The sequence below is a fragment of the Pempheris klunzingeri genome, chromosome 12 (assembly GCF_042242105.1).
Source record: "Pempheris klunzingeri isolate RE-2024b chromosome 12, fPemKlu1.hap1, whole genome shotgun sequence".
In the NCBI taxonomy this organism is placed as follows: domain Eukaryota; kingdom Metazoa; phylum Chordata; class Actinopteri; order Acropomatiformes; family Pempheridae; genus Pempheris; species Pempheris klunzingeri.
In genome coordinates, this window is record NC_092023.1 from 26,272,740 (window position 1) to 26,296,068 (window position 23,329).

At 42.3% G+C, this 23,329-nt stretch overlaps 1 protein-coding gene across 1 annotated transcript in view; it reads right to left on the reverse strand.

The window, feature by feature from the left end:
- dntt (deoxynucleotidyltransferase, terminal) overlaps positions 1–23,329 on the reverse strand; it is a 69,358-nt gene that overhangs the window by 12,621 nt on the left and 33,408 nt on the right. Inside the window, exons 8-10 of the mRNA XM_070841298.1 lie at positions 22,572–22,674; positions 14,502–14,750; positions 13,987–14,070 (exon numbers count right to left, since the gene is read on the reverse strand). Of these exons, the coding sequence (XP_070697399.1) occupies positions 13,987–14,070; positions 14,502–14,750; positions 22,572–22,674 (436 nt within the window). The remainder of the gene's footprint in view (positions 1–13,986; positions 14,071–14,501; positions 14,751–22,571; positions 22,675–23,329) is intronic.

The window sequence follows — 23,329 nt, forward strand, 5'->3', positions numbered from 1 at the left end:
GACTGTCATCATGCCAGTAAATCAACCTGTGAACTGAATGCAGGTGGACCATTTATTAACTGGCTCTATAAGACTGGGCTTACTCCATCACTGTGCACCATTATTGCAGCAGCCCTCCCACTTCCCACTCCCCAATCATTCCCATTAAAGTCCCTTAATTGTTTCTCTGACCTCTGTGTGGACTGACCCAATCACATGGCAACTGTATCTTGAAATACACGTCCATACTTGCATTGTTCACCTGACATGGGGGTGGCATTTCTTGGGTGGTTGGAGCGAACAGGCTTCTTGTTCAAGGGGAGGGAGGACAAAAGAAGGGTTTTACACATTTGAGCTCATGAATATCTTGATTTTTCATTGCCATCACATGGAAAGACATGTGGACAACAGATTCTAATTTTCCAGCTCTGCTGGTGGCCAACTACAACTATTTCTCAAGATTTGCTCAATTAAAATCTAATGTTTAATTTTTGTAAAACTATTTTAATGAATTCCAAGGTTTTGTACCTGTCCTTTGCCAAATGCAAATTGCAATTAGCATCCTATAATGAGTTTCAGATTTGTTTTTGTCAAAACAACAGTCCACCACAAATTATGACAAGGGATTGGTCAGAAAACCTCAGGAGTGGTATTAGACGTCACATCAGCAAACACTTTCAGATTGCATTCAATGAATGCTGTCACTGTATAATCCATCACACATCCACGCTGATTTACCTGTCTGCAATCATTTCACTCGGCTTCCGTTTTACAGTCAGAGCCTTTCAAGACCAACTCAGGGACATAGCAGGGAAAACGTCCAAACCTGCGTGATCAAAGCAAATCCCTGAAGTGAAAAATTCCCTGAAGCCTTTTTGACTGGCAGAAAAAAAGTAAGAAAAAGCAGAAATATGTACAGGCTTTTATGGCGAACCAGCAATCGTCTGTCTTTGTAATGCTGAGTGGCAGCTCCCTCAGAGAGGAACAAGGTTTTTAATCAGAATAAATGCAAGAAGACAGACCTGTTGCATGGCTGTGGCATTAACATGGACAGAGAATCAACAGAGACACTCCAGCCATATAGAGGAGATTATAGTACCTGCACACAGACTGGAGGCAAATGGCTGATCAGTCAGAGATAACGAGCAGGCCAGAGGGCAGTGATAAATGATCAAACTGGGAGGTTTCTGGTGTGTTTAGGGGTTGAATGTACATGGATGAAAGCAAAAAAAAAAAAAAAAGAGTAGCCTCCCTTCTCTTTTACTGGATACTGTTGGAGTATCTTTTAACACAATCCTCACATTGTTCCAATAGAGCTGCTATTTTGGCAAATATACAAAGATCTGATTTACACCTCGTAATACAATCTGGCTCTGGATATACTATCCAGATAATTACCAGTATGATGGTATTTGCTGTTATCTGTGGTCTGTCTGTATTGATTAGATCCTATTATAGATGGGCACTGTGCAAGGCTAGTGCAAAGGTGAGGAGGTGACGGCAGAAATAAACAAGGGATATTCAGAACATGAAATATTGTATGGGTATATACGTATACTAAACACTAAACATGTTCTTTGCTGTGGAAGGGGTAGTTTGTTAACCAGAATTTTCTTCTTTTTTTGAGTGGAAGAAAATGATCCTTTCTTAGATGTGACTATGAAGTCATTACAGTGAACAAGTAGAGAAACCAGGCCACTCTCTAAACCCATTCTTTCACATGCGTGGAGTGTCCAGATAAGGATGTGTGATTAGCACTCAGTGACCAGATAAAACAAACCTGCGTTCAGTGTGTCCCATACGCAGACATCAGCGTTAATGAGTGGGCGCTACGTCCCGAAGATGCTCCATTGAATTTCATCCAAAGGTGTGCAGTAGCAGTGAATTCAGGGGATTGTGGTGACCGGGTCAAATTGGTTGTGTCCAACAACTATATTGCGATGTTATCTCTCTTCCTACGACCAGAGCCACCCAACATCTATTATGTTTGTCGAACAAGGGCAGCCACCAACAAACAGTGCAGTGATGCTCACCTTCCTGACACATACGATCAAGTGTTAATCTATTAGATCTGGATTTGAACCCAGTTACAGTAGTACTCGTAATAGTAATGTGTGGAAATGACACACATCTTTGCATGCATCTGTTAATGTGGCAACACATTAGTTAAATGTGAAGGAGGGCTCATGTTTTTTGCAGGGATTGGGTTTCTCTTTCTTTTTTTTTTTATCTTTTTGGTCACTGAATATATGAATCTGAAACAGGACTAAGAGTCTGCAGCCATGTTAGCGGATCTGTGAGGCCACACTTTGGCACGGCAGTTCTTAGAGCTAAATGCTAGCAGCACGCTAACTTGTGAGTTGTGCATGGGTCCTAAGTATGCCATTTGTTGAGAAACCTGTTAGAATTGACAGGGGAGGAAATTATCTCACAATGCAAATCTTGTCTTGCAGCTTAGTACCTCCATTACTTTTCTTTTGTACAGCTGAGAGCAACACCATCAGTGCACTCAGTTATCCCTATTTCTGCATTTCACACAGTGGGCTTTACGCCGCTCCCTGGGGTTCGGCCATTTGGAACAATTATAAACACTTTTGCCTTTACTCATGGTTGATCAACACTTCATTTCAAGCCTCCCCTGACCTCAAAAATAGTAAAAATGTGTGATGAAGTAGCAAAGCAAAACTGAAAAGAAATACCAAAGCAACAAAATTAAATACCAGCTTTAGAGGAAAAGGTTAATAAGAACACTTTCAGCTTTCACTGCAAAACCACCTGCGCAGCCATCCTGCCATCCACATAAGTTTCTCAGTTCACTGTCTGCAGGGATTTTACTGCTGGCCTTGCTCCATGCTTGTTTTCAGTTTGTCACCACACATTTCGAGAATGCACATGTTTGCAACATTCAAGATGGTCCAATTTTCCAAATCCTGTTTACAAATCCAAATGAAACTTGTAATCAGTAATTTCCCAATTCTTATCTCACGGCTAGGTGGGAGCTTCTCTTGGAATGTAAGACAAGGTTTCTGGAGAGGACGGCCTGTAAATATGAGATATGTTGAGATTCTTTAAATCCTGTAGTCTGATCCCAGCTTAAGAAGCAACTCCTCATCCAGCTCTGCTCTGCTCCAAGATGCCTTCATGCAGTATATTGCTCTATTTTTATAACTGCCCAATTTTCCTGGACAGTGCTGTCACATCACTGTCCAATGTTTTTGTGAGTTTCTTGTCTGCTCCAGGGATGATAATCGCCTATTCTATGATATATGACCAGGAGCAGGAGATACGGTAAGTATGTTATTACCCAAGATGACGTTTCTACCTGTAGTGATGACATTGGTACCTATGGTGATGACATTTCTCTCTGCAGTGATAATATTTGCACCCACAGTGATAACTATTCTACCCACAGTGAGGATGTTTCCAGCCATGATGATGACATTTGATGATGATGACGATTTACGATGCTCCTCTGAACTGAGGAAAGACTTATTTCTATGTTTTCATATGTTTTTGTTCTTTATATTCTCTACACTCCTCTACGGACAGGGCATTTGGCTCCTTCCAGCTGGAGAGCAAGTGATCATTCTAGCGTGGTACAGTACAGCGTGTAGTTCGGAGTGTGAGGTGGGAATCAGTGACGTCCAACGATTAAAACAGTATGACTTTGTTGAACTGAATACATGAGCTACTGAGAGCTTCAGAGGTGACATTAGAATTAGCCTTTAATGTCAGTGTGTGCCATCTTAGTGGTGTGTCACTGTCCGTCTGTCCATCCAACACTTTGGTGCGGACTGACGTATCTCAACAACCAAAGGATGGAATGTCATAAAATGTGGTACAGACATTCATGTCCCCCTCAGGATGAATTTAATTAACTGGTAACTTTTCTTCTAGTGCCTTCATCTGGTCCAGCTTTTAATGTGTCCAGTGCTTTGCTTTATGACAAAATAACTGTAAAATGAATACTATCGTCATCATCAGCCTCAGATATAAAGTGAATCTTCTAACTCTAACTAAAAGTTTTTGTTCCGGTGTTAAAGTTAACCTTTGAATGGAGTCACTGCCTCTGAAGATTCATTTCGTGTTCAAGCTTATTGCCAACATAAAGACTATTAACAGAAAGTGATGATGTCAATTACCAGACAGAGAGAAGACTGCCGCTACAGGATCCATACTAAAAATGTATGTGCGCTCAGAAGCCCAAAATTGCATGTGCCAAAAAAAGAAATCAGATTTATAAGACTATACACACATCTGCAAGTAGTATCAGAAGATATTAAAAACTACTGATGCTCTGTCCTGCAGTTCTTTAATGCTATTTAAGGTTATCTTCTACAACCGATAACAATAACTCCATCAGGTAGCCATCAGTAGTAACGTGGTTGAGGTGAAGAGGACTAAGTATATTCACGATTAATATCGGGGAAAAGCAAGTCAGACTTTCCTGGATACTACCATCTGCCACATGTTGGCATCATGCTGCATTTCAAGAGCCGTGGCGCTCCGCAACTGATGACTGATCAGTGTGAGTGAGTAGCGGTGTCTGTCCCTCTCCTCTGTGCTCCCCCGTGCTGGGCTAGGGGCTCGGGTGAGCCAGAGCTGCTGAAAACACTGAGCAGAAAGAGATTTGAAATTTGATTTGTTCATTATGTTTTACAATTACAAGGTGCTTGTAGAATAGTTATGGGCCACTAGTACGAGCTCAAATAACACTGCTGACTTGAATGGATATTTAAGTAACGTGTGATATGAAATTAAACCAAATGTGTGAGAGGCATCATTATTTGTATAGTGATCATTATACAGCGACAATCTACATTTCTACAGTCTGGCTTCAGTTCACTACCTCACCATCTGCGTCACCAATTTTCCATCTCAAACCTTTGCAGGCATGAGTCATTTTCCCGTCGAGTTTCAACTTTTGCATGGGAGGTGATATACACCTGTGTCAGTCCCCGTTCTGTGTATATGCACTAGTTATAAATGAGACTTTTTCTTATTCAAGCACAGACTGAATACTGTTACGAGTAACCTCCCACGTGAATTTGCTCCTCATGTCTAACACTCCATACTGCACTGAGTTATTGACCAAATGATGCGGCTGAATGGGGCTTAAAAGCAAAAGACAGCACAATCCAATGCTAAGTGCAAAATCAACCTCTAACAAACTGCACGCAGCTTATAATGAGATAGAACACCCACAAACTGGAGGAAGCCAAGAGGGAGAAAGGAAAGAAAAAAATCTTCAAATCAATTTCTGTTCCTGAAAATAGAACACCCAGTGTAGCAATTACCAGTGCAATTTTCCTGGGATACTCCACTTCCTCAACAATAATAAACAATGACGATGCATCAACTTGTAATCCACTTAGTGTGCTTAATGAAATGCTATATATTGTTTATACCCGTGTAAGACAAAGAAGAAGAAAAAAGCTTTCCCTCTAGCTCACACTTCCTTTCCTACATACCGCCCTCTTCGGTTATATTTGTTATAAATATTATGAGGACACAATGCAGAGATGGGTGCAAGTCTTATTTTAGCAATCTGAGTCCTGCATGCTTTGCCACTGGTTGGTTGAAATGAGGTTAATGAATGGGAATCTTTTATTTCTTACTATAAGGAGCATTGGATTCAAACCATCAGCTAAAGCTTTGGAAAGGAAACGAGACTAAAGTAACACAAAATCGCTGCATGCTTTTAATGGATCATATTTGTTCTCTTATAATCACAGGCAAAGGGGCTGGTGGTTAGTATGCTACCCTCAGTGTGAATCTGTAATTCTAATTTATTCTGGAGAATTCTCCTACGGCCTGAGTGTTCAAATTAGTGTGTGGTTTAGAGGCTGTGTGTGTGTGTGTGTGTGTGTGTGTGTGTGTGTGTGTGTGCGCGTGTGATGAAGTGTTTTTTCTTCAGATTTCCTGGCCTTTCCCCTGGATTAGACTTTTCTATACCACGAAGCTCTTCTTCATGTCATCACCAATAAGAGAATACTTTCACTACTGCACCAAATGCAGATCCATTAATCCGTGTTGAAAGCTAATAGCCACACACTGAGTGCTGAATGAACTGGATCAACCTCTGACCTTGAAAAAGTAAAAAAGCATCACAATGTATCCTACCTCTTTCAAAGGCAACTACAGCAGGCCTATTCATCTACCCCTGTTAATTAAAATTCATAAGAACAGACGTGCCATCAAGGTCGAGAAGAAACATTTGCAAATGCGAATGGTAAGTGAGCCACCTCCCCCCACCTACTCCACACATCGCTCCATTTATAAACCGCAAATTTCCCAGTCTGCCACCAGGATGTTTAGAGGACAGAGACCGCACCCTCCTCGGCTCACTTGTCTGTCACAGTGTCCGCTCAGGTATGTGCATGTCGTACAATATGCGACGCCCTGAGGGTCCCTGTGCCACCATCCGCTAAATTAAACCTCTCCTCCCCATCCTCTGCTCGCTGTGAGGGGCCTCCTTCCAGGCGGCTCCCATCCTCACTGCAGCCACTGCCTGCGTGAGCGCCAGTCAGCCAGCCAGCCATGGGAGCGTAAGAAAACCTCCACTCCCCAAAGCCCAGTGCAATTGCCCCGTTATTGTCCACTCATCCACTGCTCAGAGGGTGGAGGAGGGTGGGGGGTCGAAAGAGCTGTGAGCACTCTGCATCCAAGATATCGTAATTTGACAGTGAGCTTCATATTAAATTCTGCTGTTACCGGTGGGTGGACTGAGAGGTTCAGAGGTTCTGGAAACGGAGAACTATTTCCACTTTATGGCCACTTTTAAATAAAAACTGATTATTGGAAGAGCAGTCTGCTGAATGATGTTCATTTAGTTCTGTATTTAACAAGGAGGAATCTCCTGTGGACCCTCATTTTATTGTTTGTACCTAAATGTGTGAACAAAAGCTCAAACAGACTGGACTTTTTTTGCACATAAAATACAGTCTTAATCTAATATTGGTACCAAAAAAGCTGATGTTTTTACTTTTAAGTGTAAAGATGAGGATATGTCCAGAAATTCATGCTGGCAAAACCATAGAATCTTACATTTTAGTGTCTAAAATACAAATTATTACTAATTAAATTGTAACGTAAAATTTTGACAAAAGTAATAAGCCTTCACTTAACTTTACTCCGACTCACAAATGTAAGAATAAAAGCTTTTCATTGAATTTCTTGTAACTTAAACATGGCGTTAAATTCAAGAATACTCCAGAGGTTTGTTACGCTCACGCCCTCTGAAACATGTTTCGAGGTGATTGAACAAAATATAGTACGTTTGCTGAAGCTATATGTGTGATACAGAATAGAGTTAAATACGGAATCAACCAATTAATTTGAACATTTTAATATGATGTTAATGTTTTTCACATTTATTTTTATCAGAGTTGCAAACAAAAATACCAAGAGTGAAGTTGTCTTTCATTTTGTTCGTATTCACTTTCATGCATCTTCACTTTGTGCACTTGTTATTGGGGTGCTAAATTCTCCTTATTAGATGATATCCAATGTACCCAGACAGTCCAGCAGCAGAATACCTTTCCTGCTTCAGTATGGATTGTTATTCAATCACTTCCATTTTCATTGTGACCAGGCATATTGAAGTTTTTACAAAATGTATTTTTAAAGAATAAACAATGCAGGGGGTGTAGGATCCTTATGTCTGCTGTGAGCCCATATGCTGCCTTTTAGTGATGCTCCCGTCACTGCCCGATTGGCATTGCTGCCTCGTGTCATCACATTCCTTTTATTTCTGTATTGATCACCACATATTCTTAGTAAAGCATCTTTCCACAGTCAAAAACAGATATCACACCCAAAAGGCCAGAGTGCTAGAGATCCCAGCCTATGTCAGTCTGTTCTGTATTGAGCAGCAACATCTCTTTGACTCTGTTTTTAAGATAATTGGGAAATTATTTTGTAATGTGGTTCGTCCAAGTGGTGTTGAGCTACGTGTTGCCGTAGGCAGTGACAGCTCCTACACACTGGTCACCTGATAAATATATCTTATTGCTCCCACTCAGCAAGTGCAGTTCTTATACGTTTGATAAACACAGGGCCTGGTTTCTTTGATATATGAATTCATCCATCCATCTATATATCTATCTATATGGTAATACTGTTGAACAATTCAGTGTTGGGAATGGGAAGAAAAAGAAAATGAAATCTTCCTGTTATAAATCGAATCTGGAGTAGATAAAGATGTCTGTTAAAGTTTGTGGTTCATAACTGATACTACACAGGCAAAATGCTGTATTTTGCATTTGGTGACTTGAACGCCACATCAGAGGGTGGCGTAGAGCTAGAGGGGCGTCAGGTAGACAGAATATGAATGCTCCTCTCATATCAGTAACCGTGCCTCAGGACCAAAGCCAGGACATCTATGCTCACAGCCTTTTGACCAGAACCTCATTAATCACCCTCCTACACATGACATAGAGTAATTACCCTCTGAGAGAGACACATAGTGATACACACACTCACAGCCTCAGTATATAACATGTTTTATGCACACAGTATGTAAAAGTATGCATAAACAGGGCGAACAAACGACGATGAATTGCATTAACATGAACACGTCTTTAACATGTGTACTTTAGTTTGTAGCATGGGAGCACCTGAGCCACACCTCTGTGTATTCACACACACACACACACACACACAGTGAATTTCAAGGGTAGATCCTGCCACACATAGAGGGTTGTGTTTTTTCGAGGTGTTGGGCAGGTCATGGATCCCTCCTGCCCAGGGAGGGAGTCAGTCTGTCTAGGCATGATGAAATCCTCTACCTGCCCTCATTCATCAAGCCCACTACACATATTAATTATCACAAACCTTCAGACTTACAGCAGAGGACACACACACACCCACACACACACACAGACCCACGTCGACCCACTGCCTCAGATCTACACTTCAGTTAAATTTCAACTGCGGTGGCCAGATACTGATGCTGGTTGTAAGTGCCTGTGGCAATACAAGTCAGCAGAGTATTTTCAGAGGACGCCTAGATGTCAGTTATTGCTAGCAGGGTGTCCCAACCCAAACCTCACAGTGGAGGTGCAGTCATATTGATCACACCGGGGTGCAAAAGGTTTCCTGGTTGCAATTTGGTGTTTAGTACATTTCAGTTCACTGTGACCAACTGCAAGCAAACCCAGCTGACTTAGTGGCTTCTTTTCACACCTGGAAGTTTTCCAAGGAAACCAAAGGGACCAGGATCTGAATTTGGCTTCTGGGCCACAGAATCAGGGTCAGTACCTTCAGATTACCCAGAAACTATGAGTGCAGGGGTCATTTTCACATGAGACACTTGTAGGAAATGCACAAGTGTGAATAACAAAATAAATGATGGCTGTATTGAGTTTACCTGCTTCAGTTTAAGGGTCCCAGTTCAAATGCAACTCCACTTGGCCTGCTTAGCTTCCCGACCTACAACCTTAGCGTTGATTTTGGCCACAGCAGGCAGCTGTTTTCAGAGAAAAATCTCTATAAACTCAATGTACACCACCTGTTCAGCACCACAGCAGCAGATAGACAGAGTTAGAGACTGACTGGTGCACATAGTGTATTTAGCACTAGCATTAACATTAAAGAGCCAGATATTTCCCTCAGGAGTTGGTAGAGACCAAAAACGGAGCTAAAAGAGCGTGAATATTGGATTTATAAATTAAATTAAGCTAAGTAAAAAAAAAAAAAAAAAGTGCATTCAATATCAAAGCAGAGATAAATAACCACAACACACTCAGTTGTTGCCACGTTAGAGACCAGCATTCTGGTGTTTCCAGTCACTGTTCTCTATGTATGACAATTAAAAGAAAATAAACTACAACCAGCAAAATGACAAATCTGTTGTTGTCATTGTGTGTAAAGACTGTCTCTCTGACAAATGGCCTCATCTTAATCTTAATGGTTCTTCCAATACAGTGAAAACACAAAATGGACTTTCATTTCCTGATCTAGTTCCTTCTGCGGGCCTTATTTGCTTGGACTGCCTGAGAAAAAAGGGGGGCTAAAGGCTCGGACAAACTGTCACCCTGATAGTTTTGGGGATTTAGCAGCGGGACGAAGGGCAGAGGGGAAAATGGTGGAGGCGAAATAAACTAAGCTTGGAATAGCTGTGTTTTCTTTCCAGGAGGTGGGAGCTGTGCTGCTCAGCCCATAATCTGAGCACAGGTTATAGTCTATTCATTTTGTTATTGCAAGGCTTTATAAACAAGAGGAACTCCAGCTGTCAACACCCATCTCCTGATACCCATAAAGCCTTGCATGCCCTGTAATTGGCTCGGATTATGTTCCCACTGTGGACCAGAATCCGCACTTTGAGCCGTTTCACTGCTGTTCCTTTGGTAACACCTGCATTTAAATGACATCATTTTCACCCGTGCAAGAGTACTGAATTACGGTAAATGTTTTAAACCGGAGACATATTTGGTGCTCCTGGACCCGAAGTCATTGTGTCCCTGTTTGGCAGTTGTCCTGCCCCCACACACAGCGACTCGAGGATTCCCCTTGAGTCTGTTCTTAATTGGGAAGAGATCATTAGCTTGAGTATGGCCCTCTAATCTTTTTTTAAGCATTTTATAATAAGACGGAGACCAGCTTGTATCCGTCGAGAGCCTCTCTGAAGCCCACAAGATTAAAGTCCTCTAAATGACCGTCTTTGGTCCTTAGCTGGGCTTCTCCCCTTTAATCAGACCTCGGTCCTCATCGCTCCCCTGTTTCTCTGACACCAGTCGCATGAGCAGCGGCGGATCTCTCCAAAACCACTGGCCAATTAGATGGGACACAAAAAAGATGAAAGCGCCATTATCGTGCTGTCCTCAGCCATACGTCCAACCAATTAACAGCTCTGAGCGTGGGCAGGGAGGGGGACGCTCCTCCTCTCCTGCCCACGGCGAGGCGAGAGCGTACAGAGGGACCAGTCAGCGTTGTGTGCAGGCAGTGACAGGACAGACACTGGGACACTTAATTGATCTTCATTACGTTAATTACGGCTGTGATGTGGAGCGGAGAATGAAAAACGAGTCACACTGTTATGTGATTCTGTCTGAATGTACCCCGTTAAGCTTTCTGCTAACCTTGAAACTAGCCTGGGAAGTGACTGCTTAAGTGAGCGAGTGTGTGCGTATAAATAGTTTGGCCTGTTTCACTGCACTTTAAAATCTCTGACAGGCTGGTGGTTATCTGGTGTAAATCTCCTGTTGTCGTCTTATTTCTTTACCCCTCTCACATTGTATAATCTACTTTTCTTCAAAGAGCTCAACGTACCTTCTTGCCTCATCAAACTCCACTGAACACATGCGAGGTTTCTGTTAGGATGAGCGTGTGCTTGTGTGTGATTTCCCCCTGTCCACTCCAGTGCACGGATGGCTGCACTGTCAGCAAGCCTGGCTCTGCCCTTGCATTTGAATAAACACCATCTGAGTTGGCTGGTTGTGTATAATATCTGTCAGGAAGCTGCCACCCAGTGATCCCACCGACTCTGACCTCTGTCCCCGGGGAGCAGCTGACGGGACACTGCGGTGACAGGGTGTCTCCCCTGTCGATCCGCGCCTTACACCCTTGTCCCACTCCGCTCGCAGCTCAAACGGCTCGCCGCTCTGCCCTATGCATTGGAAATGAGCTGGAGCTGCTTTAGAGGATGCGATGAATAGTCGCATGGATAGGATAAACACGGGCTTCGGAAATGCCTGTCACAAAGATTGATGGTTCCCTGGAATTCTTGCTGTCGTCTTGTCAGTACTATAAACTTTTCCCTGCTGAATAATTGAGTCCTTCAGCTGAAGAGTCCTGTCAGTCTTTTTTTTAAGTTTAGACTCATGCACTTGTGCTTTAGGAGCGAATCTCACTGTCTGATAGCTGTAAATCAGAGAGGATAAAAGAAAGCCGTGGGAGTGCAATTCCAGCTGATGTATGACATGCAAATGATTTGAGTTAAATACAAAGACTGCAAGTGGCTTCATTAATGAACACATTTCAACAAAGTTTCGTTTGTTTCAGTGATCCTACCCAATGCTATTTGTGTTACATGATAAACACCCACACTTCCTGCCGTCTGCATGGTAAAAGTAAAAATGGCGACATGCGTCGTCTCTGCCTCCCTTTTCACTGCACCTGTTGTCAAAACCAATTTTCACATGTACGAGACAACTTCTCTGCTTGGCTAAAAATATTTCACGTGTCAAGACTGAAGGTTTGACTATACTTGGTAACAGCTTACCAAGCATGACATCTTAGTACAATTACCACCAGTGCAACAGCCTTTGAACTTCTGGATGAAATCACAGCTGTCCACTGTTTTATCCCTCCTGACGCCTTTTACAACAAATGCAAGGCGTTCCTAAACAAAGCATAATTAGATCTTGTATTGTGGGCAAGCAAAGAGTCAGTTGGTTATCGAATTACATGAGCTATGCTGCAAATAGATTTCAGTGTGCTTTAACACCTCTGTGTAAGGTAAGATGTGGTTTATTTAATTTGGAAAGGTGTAAATGAGCCATGAACTCCCCGGTGTAATCACCTTAAAAAAACCCATGCTTTAATATATTGAAACATTAAGATGCGTTTGGTTCACCCAGCTTGCTGTGATGTAGTCGTGTACACGGTGCATTTATTTGTGAGTGTGTGTGATGGAGCTTCGTGCTGCGCTCAGCCCAGAAGACCCTGCCCCTGCACCTCCCACTAAGCACTGTGCTAAAATTAACTCTCTGCGTGGAAACACACATTGCACCGAATAATTTAAGATGATTTGTTACAGTTTTCTTATGATGCGGTTCTCTAATATGTCAGCCCTTATCTTTCCAAAAACCTTTGAATTCACTTTCCAGATGAGGGGAGATATTGGAGTAAATCCTGCCTCCGTCAGCTTGCCTTTGCACTCACTGCTGGTAGAATTTCTCTCTCTTTCAGAGACACGGTGCTTCTTTTCCCAGTTATATAAACCACTGACCGCTCAGAGCTCGGTGGGCAGGATTATGAATGGGATGTCAGGGACACCCCGGAGGTGCCGCTGCAACCTGCAAGGCAACAGTCAAGTGGCCGACGGGGGTAGCTGAGCTGATGGCACTGTTAACATGCTCACTTTGCGAGCTATAATTACAATTCCACTCATATGGACTGGCTGTGAGTTTAACAATGTTGTTTTTGGCTTTTTGATGTTAAATTTCAGCAACAAAATCGTTATTTGAAAATCAAAGGTTTTTGTTTTGTCACTACAAGAGCTGTTTCCTCATCGATGTTTCTGATGACTCAATAAGAAATCGGCTGATGCAAGCACAATGTCAGACTGAGAGAGTGAATTGAAATGAAATGGCAATTTAGTATGATTTTAATGTTCAAAGCATAATGTATTTAGTCTCCTATTACCACAGGGCTGCTCAACAGCACAATGTGACCAAACAGCAAAACACTGTATATCCTTCCTCGGCGAGCCCAACACTTTAAGATGTTCTGTGACAAGGATTTTGTGTAGCAATGCACACAGTATCACAAATACAATACACAGCTGCCTATAAGAGCTGAAACCTGAAAAAAAAAAGGTAGAAAAAGAAAAGAAAATGTCGTCCCCACAAACTGAGATGCCTCTGATTTGCCCTGATTGTAGTTGAGACACACAGACAGGAGAGCTTCTCACGCTCAAAGGAAGTGGCAAATGAAAGCCTTCAAAAAAAAAATCATCCCCTTTGACTAAGTTTCCTTTTTGACGATTTCACACAGGCTATAGTGCTTTGTGCTTGCAGTGGGAGCCATAGTAAGTTCCACTTTAGTTGCATTTCTCACCTTAAAATCCACAGTCAAATTCCAAACACATATTCTCAGCAAAAGAATTTAGATAAATACTTTCTTTCACTTTTTTGTCATCTCTTCCTGAACATCTCAGGGTAAGGTTGAGTACTACGCCGCTAAATCTTATTGAATAAATCTTAACTCACTTTTTGCACGTCATTAGTTGATTGACTAGGGAATCAGCTTCAGTTGTTGTGTATCTGATGTGGCACTAAGTACCTTGGTTTTGTCGTACAGGGCGTGGTTGTCCAAGAGCATATGCCGCTCCAATCGAGCAAACCTCCTCAGATCTCTTTCAAACTGCTGTGGAAGAAAAGAATCAATAGTCTGAAACCAAATATCAGTTTTACCTGTCTGTTTTTATGGCACTGAAAGGAAATAGTGATGCCTGAATGCATTTTTTCTTCCTGAAGGATTTAATACCTATTAATCCCATAAGAAAGAAGGTATTTTATATCAGATGTTACTGATATTTTTACACTTGCATATGACTTTATTAAATTTTCATATTTTTCAAGTTTCTTTGAAGGTTCTTTAGTTGACCAATATGTATGTCTCCTTATGACCAGATTTCAAGACTTTGATGTCATTCTTTTGTCCAAACTATATTTATTTCGTGGTGTTGGTGCACATAATAGATGATCATGAAATACAGTAGCTTCTACATTATTTTCCCCACTGACTCTACCTACAGCTACTGCTTACTGTTGTTCAGTTTGTATAATCCTTCATACCCTGGAGCCAGTCCAGCCCAGGAGAGCAAAGGCGAAACGATCCATAGGTGGTGACACCAAGTCCACGCGCACTGCCCTCCAGCCCCTGCTATCCCCCTCGGCAATGTGGAGACCCCCCTCCACTTGGCTGTCCTTCAGCCGCAGGATCAGGAAGCACTTTGCAAAGTGGTCCATGGCCTCAAAGCTGCGGCTGGGCAGCTTCGACAAATCAAAGGTGGAGGCCTGGTAATCACAGTACAGCAGAATACCCTGGTGAGGAGAGAAAAACGTATTTTAGTAGTAAGTATTTTAGCATGGATATTGGCAGAACTTGTTTAATGGGTTTTATAGCTGTGGATAATTGTAATAATAATAATAATAATAATAATAATAGTGTGATTTGTAACACTTAGCAGAGATATGAAAATTTAATTTATTAAAAATCATGCAACTGAAATGATGAAAAGGCCTTTTTGCGTGGGTCTTGGCTACTGACTTTAAGGAGGACAGCCAGTCTATCATTCTCAAGTGAGCACCCAGGGGCCCCGAGAGCAAAAAGCCGGTCACCTTTCATGTGTAGCCCAGAATTCAGAGCAGCCAAAATCGGCCGTATCTGTGGATCAGAGCCTGCACGCTGGTTCATGGAAGGTTAAAAGTACTGAAGTATAACCTGCAAGCAAGGTGCCGATCAGCCTTAAATATATCAAATAACTATTCCTGTCAATTCCACAACTGACACCAAAGAAAGGATGGTGTGTTTGTAGTAATGTGGTCTCTTATTTCTGGTCAAAAGCACTGAGGATTTTACCAGACCTGAGTCATGCCTTGTTATCATTAGTGTAATTAAATTACCTGAAAAGCCTGCGTGGTAAGATCTACGTTACTGACTGGCAGGAACCATTCAGTTTTTTAAATCTGCATCAAGACTCAAATACTGGAATACTGCCCAAGCACAATTTATGGTCTGATGTTTTTTGTTGGAGGATCAGATTCACTTTTGTCCAAGCAAATCAAACGACATCTTTCCTGTCACAGAAAAGCTGCAGAGAGTTTAATGACATTCAGTGCTGCACATCTGCCAAAGAGTGAGGTAAGTTTCATTAATATATGTGAGTAAAAGGTTTGACTGGAAGAACTGGCTGAATATTGTCCATGTAGAAATGAGTCTGGCAGACGAGGACGACTATTTCTCCCACTGTCTGACCTAGAATTTAGCCTTTAAAGAAACCAGCCCTTTATTTGAAGCCTAGTAAAAAATCATTTGTAGCCGATTGCTGCAATTTAATGCCACGGCCCTATCGCAGAGCACCCCCCTGTTACTGGATTCTTCATCCGATCATTTAAAATCCCAACGCACACGAGTTTCAGTGACTCTTACAAAATGTTATTGCTTTCCATGAGCACTGCAACTTTCTTGAAAACCAGATTCTTCATGATGTTAGACATGAAAGGAGGCTAAGATATCGGAGTCAAGGTTAAGTTTCTCTAAACAAGGTTGGATATTTGCCACCTTGAATGAGAGGATTTTTCTTCGGATGATGTCTAGTTGATGGATTTCTGTGGTACATTTTGTGATTTTGTGTGTGCGTGCGTGCTAGCAGGGAAGAGTCTGTACCCTCTTGTCGTATACTGATGGCCAGTAAATGAGTGTGACTGTCTAGATTGACTGACAATTTTTCAAACTTTTACCCTCTTAGCCCCTCCAGGAATGGTAATGCTGGAACGTTGTACTTTCATCCAGACTGAAATATTTCAACAACTATTGGGTGGACTGCCATCAAAGTTGGCACGGACATTCGTTGTCCCCAGAGAATGACTCCCCTGACATTTCCTTTGGTGCCATCAGCAGGTCAAGGTTTTAACAGATATCTCTGATTACCAGACAGTGAATTCTGATGGCTTCAGTAAATGTCTGACTTTGCCTAATAAAGCCGCCATCATAACTGCAGATCACTGAACATTTTCACCCCAATTAAATTTCCAGTTTGTAGTAATAACTGTTGCCTGTTTTTTTTCATTTTCATCTCCTCTGTGTATACACAATAATTTTCCTGTCAAACATAAATAGGTGGTAGTCTAACAGAAACGACGTGCTGATGAAAAAAAATCTGAGGCAGCAACAACAGAACTTTCATTCAGCCATAAATAAAACAGGCCACTATTTATTGAGTGTGGATAAGCTGTCAATACATTTCAAGTCTCATAGTGTAACTCAAGGCATACAGGCTGTGTATTTCAGCCATGATTGGTTAAAATCGGCCTGAAAAAACGAATGTACTTCAGTCATTGCTGCGGACAGAGGAGGCCACAGGGCTATGGATGCAGGTGACGGGAAACGGACCACTGTGTGAACATCTGCTCATCTTGTCAGTCAGTCTAATTTGAGGATGCAGTGGTGAAAGAGTGTGAGATCCAACAGAGAGACGAGCCTCCAGTCAGTCATAGTAGATGGCTGAAGCCCATTCCTTGGAAAAAGGTTCCACTCTCTCTGTCAAGTAAGATATCAGTGTGTTGAAGAACAAGGAGAGAAACAAAGGCGTAAGTGTGGAAAAGAGTGGAGTGAAGTAAGTGCAAGACAGTTAGAGAATGAAGTGTTCAACCTGTCAGACAAAGTACAAAATAGTTGGATGAGGAGATGGCAGGAAAGACAGAAGAGGAGAGGGAGTAAAAAAGACAAGAGAGTCTGAATTGATTTCCTCCAGACCGTGCCCTCGCCGATTATGCTTCTCCCTGGGTGCAGGGGTGTTAGGGCAATTAAGATTACAAATTGTCAATTTAATTCCAGCACCCGGCGTAATTGTTGGGATACTACTCTCCTCTCACTGGCCATAAATCTGCTGCACTCTCCTTAAAGAGCAATAATTGGGGAAGCGAGTGCAGTGAGCAGTCACTCTGCCTGTCCAAACAATGACTGAGGTTAATCACAAAACATTAAACACCTAGTCAGCGTGGCGGCTACTAAACAGCCCAGCCTGACCGGTGGACTGCACACCTTATCAGATGAGAACAGTGCTTCCCAGAGGGCACCGAGGAAGCAGGTAGTGAGAAATCCAAGATGGTGGCGGTGAAAACCAGTGACGGACGCATGAGGGGCAAATCTCCAAGAAATCCCCAAACCTCCCCCCTCACTTTTCCTCTAATTATCACTTCACACCACTGTTTGTTGTGCGATTGGCAAAGAATTCTTGATGCCACCCTCTGCTGCACCGTGGGACTGCTCTCCCTCCGCAATTACAGATAACCATTCACCTTCCAATAATAGGCAGGGAAAGGGATTCTTAAAGTTCTCTTCATGTTCAGTAATAGCTTAGCTAAAGGCGGTGACGGTTCCCACTTAGATAATGAGGCCAGAATGACAGCATAAAAGCACTTAAACACTGACTAATCTGAAATTAAAATCCCCGCGAGCCACACTTGAGACAAGTTGTGGGAGAAGGTCTGCAACCCATCTCATACGCGAGGCCGCAAATGTAGGTCACTTCTTATTCTGGCAGATATTTTTCAGTCCCTCTTGGCGGTGCATTTCTTTCAGCCTTGAATCATTTCAGTGCCTTCAGAGAAAAGTATTAATGAGTTATGGTGACAGTTGCACAGGCCATTAAGTACCTGAATATGGATGCCCTTCGTTCGATGAGGTTTGCGGCCCCCCTGCCTACGCACGTACTGTAGCCACGCCGCTGCCTCTCGGTCTCTCTCTTTCTGTGTGACACACATACACTCTCAAATCCACTATAAAAACAGGATGTCATGAAGTTCCCCGTCTCAGCATCGCCGGGGGCTGTTTAGCCCAATAGCGCTCTGTAATCATCTCCCACGCAGCAGGTAATGTCAGTGAGCATCTGAGAGTAAGCTTATTCCACCAGAACTGTTTACAGAGGGAATTACAGAGGAGGACAGCAGGAAGATAATCTTTTCCCTAAAGCTTTGCCACTGAGCACTGAAAAAGAGTCAAGTGAACATGACTGTTTTGCAATTGCGATCTAAAAGCTGAGCCTTTATTTTTTTTTTCTTGGTCTATTTGACTATTCACTCAGGGTCATTTCTTTAGAGAGTGAGGCGAGTGGTCGCAGCAGCCAGCGCGGCCACCTGCATCCAGAGGACAGGCACAATGTTGTCAGGGACGCGAGGCGCTCTGATCTCATCTCACAGTCTCTCTGACTCACAGAAAGAGACTTCAAAAAAATCTCCCTTCAAGTGGCTGATTAACGTGTTAGCCGGGACTGTTTGAACTGTGCTTTGAATTTGATTCGGAGCTTCGCCAGAAAGAAAGAGACTGGCTGGAGACTGGCTGCTGAAATTAAAGCGTAGCAGTTTGTGCGTCTGCGTGTGTGTCCTCTCAATGTCAGTCAAAGTAGCCCTTACTGCTCAGATTTTATTTAGATCTCAAAGTGACTAACTCTATGTGACTGCAAAATAACCTCCGCTGTATGTATGGGCAGCTCTGCCTCAATCACTTATTCAACCAAAGGGAAAACTCTGCGATCCCTAACCATATTGACTCTGACCAAATGCGGAACAATAAAGCCTGAGCTGAATAGCATTAAAATGGTGGCAGTGCATACAGAGCTCAGCCTTCAGAAAGCAGCACTTATACGGTATTTAGAGATGGAGATGATAGATGGATGGAGGATGAAACATGGCCCTCTCCCTCTCTCCGTAGCTATTACCAGGGCCAAGCTGAATCTCATCTGTCTGCCACAGAAGCTAGTGGCTGACCTTGCCTCTGCCCCCAAGTTATGCTTTCAGAATATCAGCAGGAGGGGGCGGGGGTGAGAGAAAAAATGATGAACCCGTTTTTACAAGGACGTTTCTAGATAGATGTATTTTTAACTCCCTGCAGGCTGAAATGGGGTGCTGAAGGGGTGGGACGGGGGGGCGCAGAGACCGGCCATGATATTAGGCCTGAGTGAAGACACGTGGGTCTCCAGGGGCTTGATTGCAGATGACAAGGTTACACGACTTAGAGTCAACCTCTGCTACCTCCACTTAATCATTGTCTCTTGTGTCCTCGTCCCTGCAGACCGGTCCGCTCTGCATCCCTATTCCATCCAGCCGGCGGAGAAGAAAGCTCGTGGTCACATCACGCTGGTCCTTCTTAGGCTCCTAAAGCCTTTTTAACACCTGCCTTACCCACCTAATTCACTGTCTCACGTCCATTCTACCTCCTTATCCGGGCACATTCACACATACTTTCACACCTTCACCTCGTTTCTCTGTACCTATAGAGAACGTAACTGGCTGCAAGGGGTGAGAGCTTCATGAGATAACATTCAGTAAGTAGCAGGTAATTAGAGTGGAGGCCTGTGGAGGTGTGGATGGAAGATGGACGGGGGGATTTATTTTTAAACCCACTGATGACAAAAAGAAGCCGACAGCTAGGCTAGACAGCGCGGTCCTGCTCTTCATCAAACAGTCGTCTCCTCTCATGACCCTCTCCAGCAACACATTTATCTCAGAGAGAAAACTGTGTTGACAAAGAAATCTCCTTCTACATTGTCTCTCTATACTGCACAACTTTTGTAAGCACGTGTAATTTAAGCAGAATCGTATTGGTGTGTCCGGTTTGCACTACGTTACATAGAAACAGATCAGATGTACATGGAAAAGAGTTATTGGTTGCTGTTTTGTTTGCATACATTGAGCCGGTGAAGTGATCCCTTCATAGTGTGACTACGCTGTATGAAACGGGAAGAACAGATGCTTTTTAAGATGAAAAGCTTTGCTTCCGTTTTAATTCACACGGCTGTCAAGGCCGCATAACTGCTCAAATTCATCTTTAGCGGGAGTTCAGTGCAAGGTTGTTTCAGGTACCAGTGAGACCAAGAAATAAGGCCCAGATAAAGTCCAGTCAGACTAAATTTACAACTGTATAACAGTTACCACAGTTAGAATTATTATCCTTTGTTGCAACGATCACATGGTAAAGTGGGGTAGAGATATGGTACTCGAACTCGTTCTCATTCCCAGGGTGCTTTGTCGTGCTTTTGCACACAGGACTCTCTTCTGTGGCAGCCTTAGATGCTCAGAGCAGCTGATTCAGCTTCATTCCAAATCATTCTCGTTTCCAATTAAGTAAATATTGACGCCCCTGACTGTCTAATATAGCTGCAGGAATACCAGACCTTCGTTTTCATGGTAACAATTAAACATGTGGTTGATGTTCTAAAACTGTAGCAGTTTGGTTAAGTTGATGATGGTTTGGGTTAAAAGCAGAACGATACTAGACCCTGGATGCTAAAGCTATCCGATAACCCCTCTACCTCCACATCTGGACTTTTCTTGCTGTTCTACTAAATTGCCCTTTAGCATCTCATACAGACGCATACAGGGTGCCTTGTGCATCAGTTTCAGGTGTCAAGGAGGGTGACAAAGCGGCTTGATTTGACAACCTGAGAATGAGAGGAGGCCAGGCTTTCACATCATAATGTAATCTGCCCAGAATGTGTGATTGCATATATTTGATTGGCTGAATGACATTGCGTCTGGTGAACAAGGTTCATTTTTCAGCCCTCTATGTTGGGGCATTCCATTTATTTGAAATGACTGCTAAAGCTTTTCATTAACTTAGAAAACAAACCCTCAGATTTGAGTCAATGCATAATGGTGTGGTGTGGAGTGAAGCTGTAGTGGAATCGACTTATTTCAGAGACATTTGGACATTTGGACAATGACAGGCGTAATCAGAACATCATTTTTTGCTGGACTGCATTGCACATGTTCATAATGTGAATGTGAATGTGTAAATATTAATGTAAATTCATGTAAATATGTATTGTTTATGTTGTGGGGCCTACCTGTGCTTTTCCTTGTACTCCTCTCCTTTAATTATTAGTTTGCTTAGGGGTATGAACATGATATGAACACTCTGGACTCCCGTTTGAGCAATTGTGATTAAGACCTCAGTCTAATTTAATTACATAAATTTGTTTGCATGCACTGCGTTTTAATTGGGCACTTCTGAAGTACATTGATATTTGTCACATTACTGTGATATTAGCAGCAAATAATTGTCACCATTTGAGTGCAGCCAATAATTAAACCATTCTGTGTCTGTAAACATAGCCTGCCATTGACGTTGTCTGTCTGTTTTATCTCTCGCTCACACATTTTCTCACCATTCTCACTTTATACTCACTTTCTCTTTGCTTTAATCAGCCAGTATTTCTGTCTCTCTGTCTCTCTTCCTCTTTACCCACCTCTCTTTTTCGCCCATTTTCTATGAAGTGATCCATTTTCCATTGAGGGGGTCTTCAGGACTGCCTGATATCCTTGAAAACCAAGCTAAAAGATCTTTAAAGTAACCTTCTGCTATTTCTCTTTTACCAGAATCCCTCACCTTTTCTTAATTTCTTTCCATTAAAGGCAACTAAATTGGCCATGGACCACCTTTCTCTCTGGGTTTTATAAGAAAGGCTGCAGTGAGTTTCCAGGAACACAGTTCTGAATGCTGGAAAAGTCATCAACTCGATTTTATGGCTTTTTATTGAAACATACAAGATGCACTGCAGTCAGAGATACGTCCTCAAGGCAGGAAATATTGTAAATCCATCATATTTTCATCTGGAAAATCTTATTCTCCTATCGTGACAATGAATATAAGATTTGACTGTTGGATTTATGAGGTTTTTATCATATATATAAATAGTGCTATGAATTCCAAATCACATAATATACCATAATGACCAGGAAACGATGACAGATCTATTTCTAAACACTTAGAGCTCAAACTTTTTGTCATTCAGTCAGAATGTAAAAAAAAGCCTAGAATTGCATGCCTGCAAAAATGTCTAGTTTAGGTCGGTCATTTCAGCTCTAACTTTAAAAATGGCTGCACTTGGTATGTTTCTTTGTGTGCTGGAAGGAAAATACTTTAGAGTGTTTGGCAGAGTATATGAAGTAGGCTATGTGGTTATGCTGACCTAATCAATGTTTTTCATTTAGAGGGATGTTATATTGGCATGTTGTTTGGTTATTCCAGGTACTTTACTAAAAGTACGGTCCCTAGACCTTCATTAGGTACATGTTCATCATAAATGATGGCTCAACGCCTTTATTAGTTCCTTTGAATAAAAAAGGAAACAATATACTTACTTGCTTCGTCAGTCTATTAATAAGGCTGGGTAGCAGACTCTCCTCCTTCCCCAGCTCAGGTGTGGTCACAATAAAGTCTACATCATGACCAAACTCCTTCCCCCTGGAGATAAAGACATATTACCGTTAACCTACTCTCTGTTTCAAAGACATAATTAAAAGAATTATCTTTTAGACGCAGCCCCTCGCTGGTGAAAAGGAGAGGTGGCAGATGGAGCTATTAAAACCATAAGCCATTCAAATGGCACTGACTTTTTTCATTATTCAAACAAGTAATTTGTCATCAGTTGTTAAGTGTAAAAGCTCCCTTTTTGTTACCTCAGCTGTCAGAGCTTTAACTTTTATGAGAATCATCATTTTCTACTTGGATCAGTGTCGTAAAGCAGACCCATATGGAGTCTGACTGCCCTTACATAATGCATTTTATCCTTCAGCACAATTACAGGCAAGGGATGTTTCAGTAATGCAAGTGGTTATCGAGTGATTATCCAGCAGCAAACGGATACAACAAAAAGCACAGCAGAAAACCCCTCCAGGTGCATATGTGCACAAGGGGCATGTCGGAGCTCTGTCAGTCCATCAAATCAGTTACAACACACAGTTTCCAAAGCCATCCTGTTACTTTGGCCAGTGATCTCCATGTTTGACCATGCAGCTTGAGAAGCTTTGTGCTCCATATCTGTGTTCACTCGCTCTTTCATGCAGCTTAGAATGGAAATACGTTTTCAGATTTGTTTGTGATCTCTATTCTGTTCTTT